The sequence below is a fragment of the Wasmannia auropunctata genome, unplaced genomic scaffold, assembly GCF_000956235.1.
Source record: "Wasmannia auropunctata unplaced genomic scaffold, wasmannia.A_1.0 LD336001.1, whole genome shotgun sequence".
In the NCBI taxonomy this organism is placed as follows: Eukaryota; Metazoa; Arthropoda; class Insecta; order Hymenoptera; family Formicidae; genus Wasmannia; species Wasmannia auropunctata.
In genome coordinates this window covers 62,576-74,924 of record NW_012026889.1, presented here as the reverse complement: position 1 = coordinate 74,924, position 12,349 = coordinate 62,576, and the positions used below count along the sequence as shown (strand labels likewise).

Below are 12,349 nucleotides of genomic sequence, written 5' to 3'. Positions count from 1 at the left end.
CAGAATGAATGAAGAAACGCGCGCCGGGCGCGCGCTCGTACGGCTTTTGGCATATTTTTAGGCTGCAGGAGGCGTTTCGCGCGGTTCATTTCAGGCGTACTGCTCGCATCGTTAAATTCTTTATCGCTCTCGCTTAGACGCGCACGACGCCGCCGCGGGAAACGATAAAGATTAAGCGGAAATAATCGGAACAGGTTGCTACCATGCTGCAAGCAGTAGCGCGGTGCAAACGGTACCACATGAATACGAATGGTATACGGGAGAACGAAAAATGCGAGTAGTCGCGACCAAAGATCTCCAAAGAGGGGATAATTTGAGTTGCTACGATTTTTGCGAATATTCCAAAATGTGAGAATCCGATCTCTCCGGCAAATGTAACGACGTTACTGCGATCAATCGGCGATATTAGTAGCGAGAGAGAAAAGGCGGATTTACATCGTTATATCCAGAATCGTCATTTCCCACAGCGGAACAATGCGCAACATTGACGGGCGAAGAGAAGGAACGGCGTAGCATGGCAGAGATCCTCTAGAAGTAGGCCGTGCAAATGAGGTGGACTCTGTGGAACGCGTTTACTATAACCGAGGCAACCGGTCGCGCGCGTGTTAATTGCGCGAACAAGCGCGGCCACAGTTTTGTAGGGCGCGACGCTCCGCGGCATCGACGCGACGATTCGACGCGAGCGAGGAATTAAGCGTGGTTTTGGGATAACAAAAGGGGAGATCTCGCGAACGTATACATATAGGATCGGGAAACGGGGAAACGTTTCGCGAAAAAGCTTGGAAGCTTTCGTCCCCGATTTTCCCTCCGAGATCGTCGATCGTTGCTCGGATGGAAAGGTACGTTCCCGGCCGGCCGTTATTAGCGCGCTAATAATTAAGAGGGGCGGTAATTAACTCCAGTTGAGACTTGAGTGATAACACGGCACACCTGCGGTCAACAAGTCGTTTTACAGGGCGCTCATAATTGCGCGGTGTCTTTTAATTAGCGAAACGCCAATCGGCGCGGTGTCTAATATCCGCACCTCCGCGCTTCCCTCGGGATCTACGGCGTATCTACGAACAGAATTCAATTCTTCTCTTGATGTCTCACGACGAATGTAAGAAATTAAATGGTCCGAGGGAAGAACTCGTGCAGGCTTCTTCGTCGTCCGGCGGGACCGGGTTCCGGATACGTCGGATGAGATGCAGCACATCAGCGATCGAAAAAAACGTCGCGAAACATTCACAAAGTCATTCCGCGATTACGCGAGTCATTTTATGACTCTAGAAGGATTTCTAGAAGCGCCGATGCGACGCCTCATCCGGAGCCAAACGTTCGGATTAACAAGATTATCGCGGCAATTCCGATCGCGCTCCACTCGACTCCAATTAGCGCGGATTTGGTATATCCATCTCGAGCACCACACCCCGAGCGCACCGAGCGCGGTACCAATTGACACCTCTCGCGTTTAATTCGCGCACGCGGATCGTCGAGCGGCGATCGGTCGGCGCCGATAAGCTGACGCGACGCGCGGGTCACGAAGCAAAAGACGCACACCGGGCGCGTGTGTGCGCTTATGTAACATTTTTATCGTTTTATCGGCACATTCAAAACAGACCTCGCGACAGCTAATTGTCGCCTCCGTGAGAACCGTTCCGATACAGAATCGCCTTTGAAATTGCTGCATCCCATCCGACACGAGTCTAATCCGATCGCGGATCAGCTGTTATAATTAAATCAGTCATAAATTATTGAGAAACAGCTCGCGTGTATCCAAGCGAATTTCTTTCTACGTCCAGTTTCAACATCGATAGACTTTTTCAGTGACTTTTTTTTTTTTCTTTAACTCGCGCGAGGAACTCGCCGTCTCGGTATATTGAAAAAGCTCTTCTTTATCGCGACGATACCACGCCCGAGTGCCCCGCGCGCGCCTTATCGCGATCGGGCACACGTGAGGAAATCAAACGTCCCGTAAATATAACACTGTCGGCATGTTTATAAATCCGCATGAAGGCCCGGTACTCCCCGGGGTCTGACTTGTCCGATACGAGGAATGCGTTGAATGTCGATTGAGAACGGCCGGCCGCTGAGAAAACAGCGGACAAGAATGGATCCAAGTGGCAGCCGTTTTAGCGCTATATAAATGCGTTCTCGAGCGGTATTCCGATTATTTTGGAAAAAGAGGGGAAGGGAGAGAAATGAAGATCTCACATAGAGAGAATATTTTACTCACCCGAAGATCCGTATACGTGGCTTGGTTTTCTAGGCGTGATAATTGCTCGACCGCGCGAATTTTTCGGGTCATTCCGTCGTTTTCTCCTCGTCGCGAGTAAATGTTCTTCTAATAATATTCTTCTAACGCGACCGATATCGCGCTCCTCGCGAGGCTCGCAACTTTTGAGGAAAATCCACGCCTCGCGCTTGCGGCCCACGCACACGCGCAATCACAATGGTAACTCGAGCACGACGTGGAGATCAGTGCGACGGCACGACGGTCGCGGTTCGTTTTAACTAGGAAATCGTTCTCGCCTTACAGGATGCCGGTGCGTCAATATTGACACATTTCTTACGAAACGCGAGAGAACCGGGCTTTCGTCCGTCCTCTATCTCCGGTCCTCCTTTATCTGAGGAATGCCGAAAAAACCCCGCGCGCGGCATGCAGACTCCCGACGAATGTGAATTCTTCTCTCTCCAACCCTAATTCGATCAGATATTTTGAATCTACCGATGATTGTAATTAAGTACAATTAGATATTAATGTATCTACATATAACATTAATGTATCTACATATTAATGTATCTACATATAATATTGTATGCATTTAAATGTTGATGTTTGATGTGTACTTAATATGTTATATATCAATAACATAATTTATGTAAATACTTATTAAATGTATAATAATTTATAAATTAAATATTAATTAGAATATAATTTGAGTTAAACCTTAATTAGAGTTTATGAATTAAGTATTAATAATAACACAATATTGATAATATAATAATTATTAATTACATACGCACTAATTAACGCTAGTTACTACTAAATTATATTAAACTCATTCTTTTGGATAGCTTGAAAAACAATTACACATGTCGCCTCTTGTATGCTCGATACGAATGTCTATGTGATCTACGTTACGCGAGTGAAACTTGAATAACATAACAAACGTGGAAGAGTGTTGTTCAGGAAACAGGAAATTGATTCGGCGAACAAAAGATTCGTTGGATAACGAAGACAATTCCGTATTGATTAAACGCAACAAGTCGCGTAACAGTAACGAATGAGACTGTTTCTGTAACAAAATCGAGAGAAGAAAAAACAAGTATCAATACGTCGGTACGAACAGTTTTAGCTATGATTAATATCGCATCGATTTATTCACACTTGGCGCGACTCGTATTAACCGGATTTACCTATCTCCATTGCTACTCTGCGCTACGGGAAATCTGATAAAAATCTGATGAAGGAAAGCGAAGGAAACGGCTAGTGTGTAATGTTAATTCTTTATTTCCTCTCTCATATAATATCTTAATCATGTAACAACAACTGCCAAGTAACAATGTCGCAATATATGTATCGACAATTTAATATAACGCAAGCAGGAACATACGCCTGTGTATAAATAAATTGGCAGGGGGGGAGGAGAGACAAAAAACAATATATATTACTATCAATCCTTATCGAACGTTAAATTCCTCGAACTGAATCCCGCGACGCGCGGGTCTCATTCGTGGTATTTTATTACTAAAGTGCCGCCCTGCACGCACAGAATAACGGAAACGAATTATTAGGCAACTACAATTGTCACGCAATGGATGGATCCTTTTTCCTTTGGCCGGTACTCGGCGTAAAACGAAGTTATCGAAGTACAGATACTGACATGTGATTCAGAATGACGACGCAAGTGGACCACGCCTTCTCACGTTTCTTAGGAACGATTGCGTCCGTTAATCTAGAATTCCGAATCGCCCGTCGAGAAACGGCGAAGAGCGAGGCAAAGAGAACTTCGTTTTACTCCTAACAATAAAATAAAGACCCTGTTAACAAGCGCTCTACATCTCTTTCTCTCTCTCTCTCTCGCGTTACGGTAACGCGATTGGTAATTACAGGAGCGCGATCGTCTAAGAAATTATGGAACACATAAAAATATCTTTGTAAAGATAAGATGGTAATAACGTGGAAATTAAAAAAGAAAATGAAATCAGCGAACCAGTAATTCGATTATCTTCAGGCCGCAATAAATGACTATAGAAATGTTAAAAATCGTCAAGTATTGTTCATAATCTTTGTGCACGAGAATTAAGTAGAATTGCGATCGTAAATTTGTGCAATTAAGATTAACGCTGGCTAACGTTAAACACTTGTGCTACAAACAAATTAACAATTAGATAAAACAGTCGCAGTCTAATACGAATTATTCATCACATATTAAAAATATAAGTTAAACATTCAAAACGTAATAAGAGAAAAAAACAACTTGAACCGCAATACAAAAATATATTACATAAAACGTTTCCCAATACTTATATTAGAAATGTTTAATCCTCGTTAACGCATCGTATATTTTGCTACTGCCTCTCTTGCCGCTATAATATTTTATATAAAACTATCATTATTATTTTTTTTTTATATAACGAATCACGTTGTACTATTTATTCTCGCAATATAACTCTATATTCATACGCGGTTTTGTCAAGCATCGTAAAGTGAACAATTTGGTAAGTTACGTAAAGTAACTTTGCGACGTAGACGTCTTCTATTAAGCTACCAGCGATATGTCTATGGACTCGTGGAAAAAACTTCATTACGCGAAAAGCGATATTTTTTATTACTTGAAATTGCTAAATTGAAACTATGTCCTGCTAATCAATTTTAGTTCGAGACAAGATTTTTGTGTTCACTAAGTGACGAAGGAATTCGAAGATTATTCGTTAGAAAAAATTTGATATCAATTGCGAATTGTGAAAGAGATGAAGAAGAGTTACTGTCTTAGGAGAATCAGGTGTTATTAGAAGAGAATAGGAATAACAATTACTCTTAATTGTCATGCGATGGATGCCTTCATGCAAATATTGTTAGTGCACTATTGTGAAATAGATATTTCGTATGCACCAGCAAATATGTAATTATTAAAAGTATTTTTAACGTGGGCGAAAGAAAAAGCAATAGTTTCATCGAGAGGAAAGCTGCACAGAGAAATAGAGAAGTTAAAGATTTAAAGATATACTTGATACCTTTACTTACGGTAGGAAAGAGATAGTAAAAGAGAAGTAGTAGTGCTGGAATACATGAAAAAAAAAAATCTACTAAAAATCGTTAACTCGTCTCAGGTCTAACGATCTAAGTCTGAACTTCTTTGATATGCTATTAAAAATATGGACTTTTTTCCCCTTAGAACTAGGGAAGGAAAAAAAGGAGGAATGGTCCGTAGAGTGTGATTGCGAAAAATAATAAGCAGCGAGTTCCTATAAGATGCCGATATTCGACATCGTGACTGTTCAAATTCATTACATGCAAGGTGTAATGTAATACTCGGAAACTAAGAATAGAAATGGCAACGTATTAAGCATATCCTGCGTATACGTGTGTGCGTATGTGTGTCTGCATATACTCGAAAAATCCGTTCTATTATACTACTCGAAATATAAAATTCCTTTAAAGCGCGTATTTGATTTGATCTTGTATCTCAAACGACTTTTGCGTTCGAAAGTCGCGATCACGTATCTAAAGTATCACGATGTAATTGTAAAATACTTATTCGCCCGTGTTGCCGTTTCTGACCGTCCGTTGTGAAGCGACTTCGGCGCGCTCGTGGACGACAGCTGTCGAACGCTGTACTCTGTACCGAACAACAGATTTACGGGCTATTAAACCGTGAAATTGTTGCGCTTAATGCAAACTCTAAGGTATATTAAAGCACGTATTATGGTCTACGAAACGTCTTACAGACAGTACTTGCTCGCAATTTTTGTAAAATGTGTTCAATAATGTACACACTAATGTGTGTATATGTGTATGTGTGTGCGCGCGCGCTAATCATGCGATTATTATCTAGCCATCTCGCGTGAGACGGCAATTTAAACTAGTACTGACATTTTGATCAGTGAATTTGAAGCGTACTAAGAGAGCGTACGTCACATGCAATCACAGTTTCCTATATACCGTATGTATAATTCGAGTTTTAGATTTTAATGAAACGTATCTCCCTCGCACCGACACGGCATTTTGCTCCTCGTGAAAATTATAAAATCGAAAGATATAATGCATGGAATCAGTCTAAAGCTTATGATATGCAATATTATCGTACGCTTCTACGAAAAAATAATCGTAGTTATCACCTTTGAAAGCGCCCAGGCAAATATACGTTATATTATCTCTGTATATGATTTTTTTTTTTAAGATATCTCTCTTTACGATTTAAATCTGAATCAACGTCTTAGGCTAGTTTTTCGACATCGTCTCTATTAACGATAATATGCAAGTAAAAAATTCATATATAAACTCGGAATGGAAACGTCTTTCCACGTTCCATCCTCTCTCTCTCTCTCTATCGCTTTTAACGTTATCTCAATTACCTCTGAAGTCGTAATATTTTAGGAAGTTTTTGAAGGCTACGTCTAAGTATTGAAGCGATATTACATCGCCATGGCGTTTAGGTTTCGTACTCGAGTCGTACGACGAAAAGCAATAGTACCGTTTTATTAGGCTACTTAGTTAATTCGCGAGAGACGATCCGCCGTCAGGACAATGTATTGCTTAATGTTGCTAGTCACGTTTACCGCAATCAATTGTCCTATTGTCCTATTGTCCTTGTCTTACAGCTCCCATGACTTATACGACGCCGTCCAGGGAGCGATGACGGTCCACGGCGGGAACTGCGCCAGAAACTTCTTAAATCTCAAAGATCTTTGGCGTTCGCCGTGTAAGAAGTGTCCGGCTAATGCGATGGATAAGCACGGTCCTTTCTGCACTGCAGACATCTGAAGACATAAACAAAAATCAGTAATTCTCGACGAGAGTTTTCTACACGGTAGAACGAAGAGAAGCACGTATTTAACAAAACTTACGTTCAGTTCGATAGAAAATGTATATGGCACGCAATCTGAGGCACATGCGTAATAAATAAAATAAGTCTCTCTGTCGTTCCACATTGGACCTTGCAATGGTTTCTCATCGAGTATAGACCATTTTTTTAGATGAACACCTTTGTAGGGGGACAAAATTATACCTATGTGGTCCGGACCTAAACAAATCAGAGGGTAACATTTGACTTTTGCTCTGCGAAGATACGTGAAACTGAAATTAACTTAAACGTGTTAATGTCTTACCTGTAACGTTAAAGGTGAAATTAACGATGTTCTGTTTCGTAGTCTTGGAAATCACCTCGAGATTGGTGGGAATACTTAGGAGCGGAGCAGGTCCGGGTATCCAGGTAGTTTTCCTGTAAAAGAAAAGTCTTCTCAGTTCGTGCGTTAATATTCCAATAATACGCTGATCTGACTTCGATATGTACCACAAGAAAGTTGTGACCGGCAATAAATACGGAAAGCCGCAGTATAATTCCTTCTCGCAGTCCCTGACCGTTGGCGTCGCGGCAGCTACTTCAGGTACTATTGATTCTACGCTGCGAGGGCTATTCATATCTAAATCCACTAACCAGTATCCCGTACCGGAATACCTTTCGCTACCATCTGGACCATAATACTGGCGTTTACTATGCTGCAAATCAAGGATAAAAAGATGATACATACGAACCTATATTATTTTCCATCGAAACGAGAATTTTCAGGAAAGAGGAGAAAAGATAACTAATGCGTTACCGCGATCATAAATCGTTGTGGAGCAGGCGACAACGGATCACCACTGTAAGGGAATCCAAGTGGTGTTAGAATTAACACAGCAATAGCGATTAAGAAAATTCCAACAATCACACTTATAATTCGTTCTGCATTCTTTATTAGAAGCACTATTGGCAACTGAAAATATTGTGAGTTACTTTTTATGACGAAAGACATTTACGAGACGTTTGTACAAAATTAAAGGTACAAAAATTACGTCACGTGCAAATAATGTAATTGTTGAAGCTATTAATATTTTACCGTGAAGCAAAACAGTTGGCAGAATAATATCGACAGCATGTTAGCCATTGCAACTTCGGAATTAATACTGCCACCGGATCGTCCCATTATTGGGATGAAGAGATAGAGAGCACCGAGCGCTAAATAAAACGACTGTATGTAAGATAAACTCAACGACCCCAATTGGTAACAAAGCCATTTCCAGTCTATAAAATTCATAAAAGTACATTCAGTCGAGTATTAGAGTATTTTTTAAATAATTGGCACAGAAAGGTTATCAGGGTTAGCATATTTTAAAAAAAGGAAAAAAAAAGAGATTAGGAACGAGTTGCGAGCTGTCCTCACCTCTCCATTTGCTGAAGAAATGGTGTCGCACAATATTTCCAACCGACGGGAATAGGACCCAGTGGAGCGGTATGAAGCCCGATCGTATTGCAAATGTGACACATACCAAGAGAATCGACATCCATATCAGGGAATACGCGTCGTAGTACATGTGATACAAAACCCAAGCAGAACCAACTTCCTGCAATCGTGAATTGGTATTACTTGTACGCTGCGATAAGCGCGTATTTCAAGCTCTCGAGAGAATATATTTGGCGAAATATATTCAATCGAAAACATAATTTTAAGAAAATCGAAAGTGCTGCAACAAGGAATATATTTCTCGTTACCTTTTTCTGCCTCGATCCTACTTGCAGGATCACGATCATCGACACAAAAATGGTTGGGCAAACGTACAAGAAAAACAGCCACGCCGGTCTCGCGTACCAACTCATCACTTTGCCCAGTTTGGTCAGGATCAGGCCGATTAACGTGCAAGAAAACATGGATGCCAACCACGAGATCATGATTACTCCGATGCACATCAGCACATGTCTCATGTACATCCATTTCTTAATATCTGTATCCGATAACGCAGAATTCGATTGTATTATTCAGATTTGTTCGAGAAAATGAGTACCGATTTTTTTTTTTTTTTTTTCGAGGTCTACTGGCGCAGCCGGATCTAAATAATAATTATATATTCTTACTTCTACGTGTACTCTGCATATTCAAATGGATAGAGTATCCAGCTATAAATATACTGGCGATATTAACTGTACTGGCAATGTACTGCGGCCATCTAATAACGAATGCGCCCAAGAAGTCGAAGAACACGAGACTGCCGCGTGTCTCTTCCGCGTCCGATAAATGGTCGCCAAATATTATTCCTTGTGTCAAGGCGAGAATATTATCGCCGGTTCGTTGCAAGGCGCCCAGCGGTATCTGATCGACGTTATCGAATCTGGTGTGATACACGTAACCGTTTTTCGACCATGCAAAGTCCAAGCCTGCGTGTGAAGTTTTTAGATTACACATTAGTGAAAATTTGACCGTGAGCAATAAATTTATCGAAACATATCTGTACTAAAAAAAAAAAAATCGACAATTTTTTTTTTTACGAACCAGAAACTTTTCCGAAGTCTCTGAATATCCGAAAGTCCGTGTCACCAGGTACTATACCGCTCTCAAATATCTCTTGAGCCAACGACGACGCGTAAGGATATGGTACGGATTTGGCGTAAACCTGACGAACGAGTCGGTGGTAAGAAAATTAATTTTAACGCTAACAAACGGCAGAGAGAACAATCTATCGCGGGACAACGTACTTCGAGAATCCAAGGATTGTGGGGCCCAGCTTGAAACAGCAGTTCGCGACCACCGGCGCCGCATGCCTCCAGATTTATGAACATTCGCACGTTCTTTGCCCAAGGGTGCTGCGTTATGAAGCCATGAGACGCCTATACAGTTGCGTACAGAATATCCGTTATCACAGTTGTAGGACTAATCAATAAGCCGGAATTATCGAGATTAGATATCAAATTAGTGGAGTACCTGCAATATATTTTCCTCGGCGCCATTGAACAAGAATACAACGCTGTGCTTCAATATTTTTGGGCTCTGAGTTATTATCCGTAAAATTTCCAGCATTACCGCACAACCAGCACCGTCGTCAGAGCCACCTTGAAGTTATAATGTTAGCCAATTATTCCATGGAGATAAGATACTACGCCTATTACGCAAAGCGCAACGTTTTGCGCCATTTTCATCAAGCGTCATTTTCTTACCTGGGCTCTCTAAAAACGAATCAAAATGACAATTAAGCAGCAAGCTGTGCATCGTAGGCCGGTGAGGTCCGACTTTGACAATGACGTTCTGTACATTTCTATAGACATTAGTCATGCCGTCGAGAAACTTAAGTGGAAACGCGCCGCTGTGCTTCGTTACGTTAAAGAGAATCCTGTGATTCTCGTGCGCCGTCCTCATCGCATCGTTGATCGTTGTCGTTAGAAACTTAACAGCTAGGACCTCGTTCTCGTAACTGCCGGAGATGCGGGGCCCGATCGACGTGAGATTCACGACGTGACTGCGTGCACGCTCGGCGACGAATCTCCCCGGGTGCAGGCCCTCCGTGTCGACGGTGATCGGATCGGGCAGATTTCTCTCCAGGACGATTATGATGAAGGACACGAAGAGGAAGTACGTGAGAACGAAGAGGAGATGCTGGGTGTCGTTTGGCAGTGCATCCTGCTTCCTCGAGGCGATCCTGTTCTCGTACGGTAACTCGGTCGACGTTCTCTTCGCCGTGTGCTGCTGTCTCAGTCTCACTCCGTCCCTCTGAAACTGCAGAACCGCGCGATAATCATTGTGTTTGTATAAATGAGCACCGTCGTGCACATGCATAACGGGGGTCCGTCCGCCGTTCCGCGAATTTTCCTGAACGAACGGCGCGATCTAGAGAGAGCCCGCGGCAGGAGGGGAGAGAGGAAAAATGAGGAAGGGAAGCAGAGGAACGGCACGCTCCGGGAGGCCTCGGAGCCACCGCGCCTCGCATTTAGACTCACCATTTTAGCGAAAGACGCTAATGACAGAGAAAAGGCACTTTACGAATCGCCGGGTACGCCACCGGGATTCCGCGAGCGGGCTACTGCTGCGTCAACGGGTCAACACCACCGCCGCCGTTGCGTTTACTCGGTCTCGCTCGCCGCATCGGAAAGCGTACAACACGCGTCGCACCGCATCGGGCACTGGCCAGCGGTCTGCGGTAGCGCAGCGCAGCACCACACAACCCGAGCCGCCTCTTTCGTGAACCTCGCGCGGCGCGCCGCGCGGACAGAAACGGAGGAGCGATGCAGCAGCGATTGTGGCGCGTCGACGTGCACACATGTCATATATACCCGCAACCCTCCCCTCCCCCTTCGCATCATCCTTATCTGTCGCACTCGCCTTTCCTTTCTCTCTCCGCTGGCACTCGCGCTACCTTCCGTCTCCCTTCCGCTCTCGCCGCTTTTATTGATTGCCGCTCTTAGTGACTCGGTTATCCCCAGGTGTGAAACGTCAATATTCAATGTTCTTCTTTTTTTCTTGGACGACGGAAATTCTAGAAAAGCGCGAACAAAGTTCCATATTCTACTCTGCCCTCCTCATTCCCCCTCGCTCTCCTATTCCTCTCTCTCTCTCTCTCTCTTCCCTTTTTGTCTTTTAATTCGCGCCTTCGACGGCGCGCCATTCGGCCGCGATCGATCAATCATTCCTCATCACGCTGAAATATTTACTCGCGCGCGAATATAACCCGGGCGCCGCGCGCGTCATCGCTGTATAGGCCGCACCGCCTATACAGAAATTTCGTCCGCGCGGATGTTTGCCGAGAGCAAATATTAAAAGGGTACACCCTTGCCCGCGCGCGCCCTTCGCGCGCGGACTTTTTGCCCGCGCCTCGACTAAGCGTAATCTTAAGCGCCCGCGATTTATCGGTATATTTGCGCCGCGCCGGCGGCCTTGCACGACGGTATACACCTTCGGACCGATATCGCGCGTCATATTATCACTAATCAGTTTAATTTATACGGTTACGACATACATTATATACGACACACTCAACGTACGGCAAACTTCGAAGCGAGGCTCCGCTGCGAATTGAGCGCGGCACGATTTCCTGCCTACGCGCTCGCGATTTTTTAACCCGCCGATTGGAAAAACAATAAGCCGCCGCCGCCGTCGTCGTCGCGCCGGCTGTTCATTCCTGGTAGTTAGTCCCATTTTCTTGCGTTTAAATTTAAACTCTGACGAGTGTATAGCGAATTTACGCGGTGACAAATTGCAAAAGTCAAGGATCAAGGAAGAAGCAGCGGCTGACTATACATATAGATTCAATAATTAAAATTGGATTTGTTGACGTTAACGTAAATATAGGTCAACCGCGAGGATCATTGTCTCTCTTTTACATTATTTTAATTAATCT

At 43.4% G+C, this 12,349-nt stretch overlaps 1 protein-coding gene across 1 annotated transcript; it reads right to left on the bottom strand.

The window, feature by feature from the left end:
* Positions 1-3,473: 3,473 nt before the first annotated feature.
* On the bottom strand, positions 3,474-11,254 carry LOC105453200 (endoplasmic reticulum metallopeptidase 1-like). The gene is made up of 14 exons (XM_011694947.1): positions 10,953-11,254; positions 10,176-10,731; positions 9,943-10,070; positions 9,717-9,848; positions 9,514-9,634; positions 9,099-9,398; positions 8,739-8,968; positions 8,410-8,590; positions 8,086-8,270; positions 7,807-7,962; positions 7,500-7,705; positions 7,315-7,427; positions 7,054-7,229; positions 3,474-6,966 (listed from the first exon to the last, which is right to left on the bottom strand). Exons 1-14 carry the CDS (start codon positions 10,953-10,955, stop codon positions 6,802-6,804), a joined length of 2,652 nt encoding a protein of 883 aa, XP_011693249.1. The 5' UTR covers positions 10,956-11,254; the 3' UTR covers positions 3,474-6,801.
* Between the last annotated feature and the right edge of the window lie 1,095 nt (positions 11,255-12,349).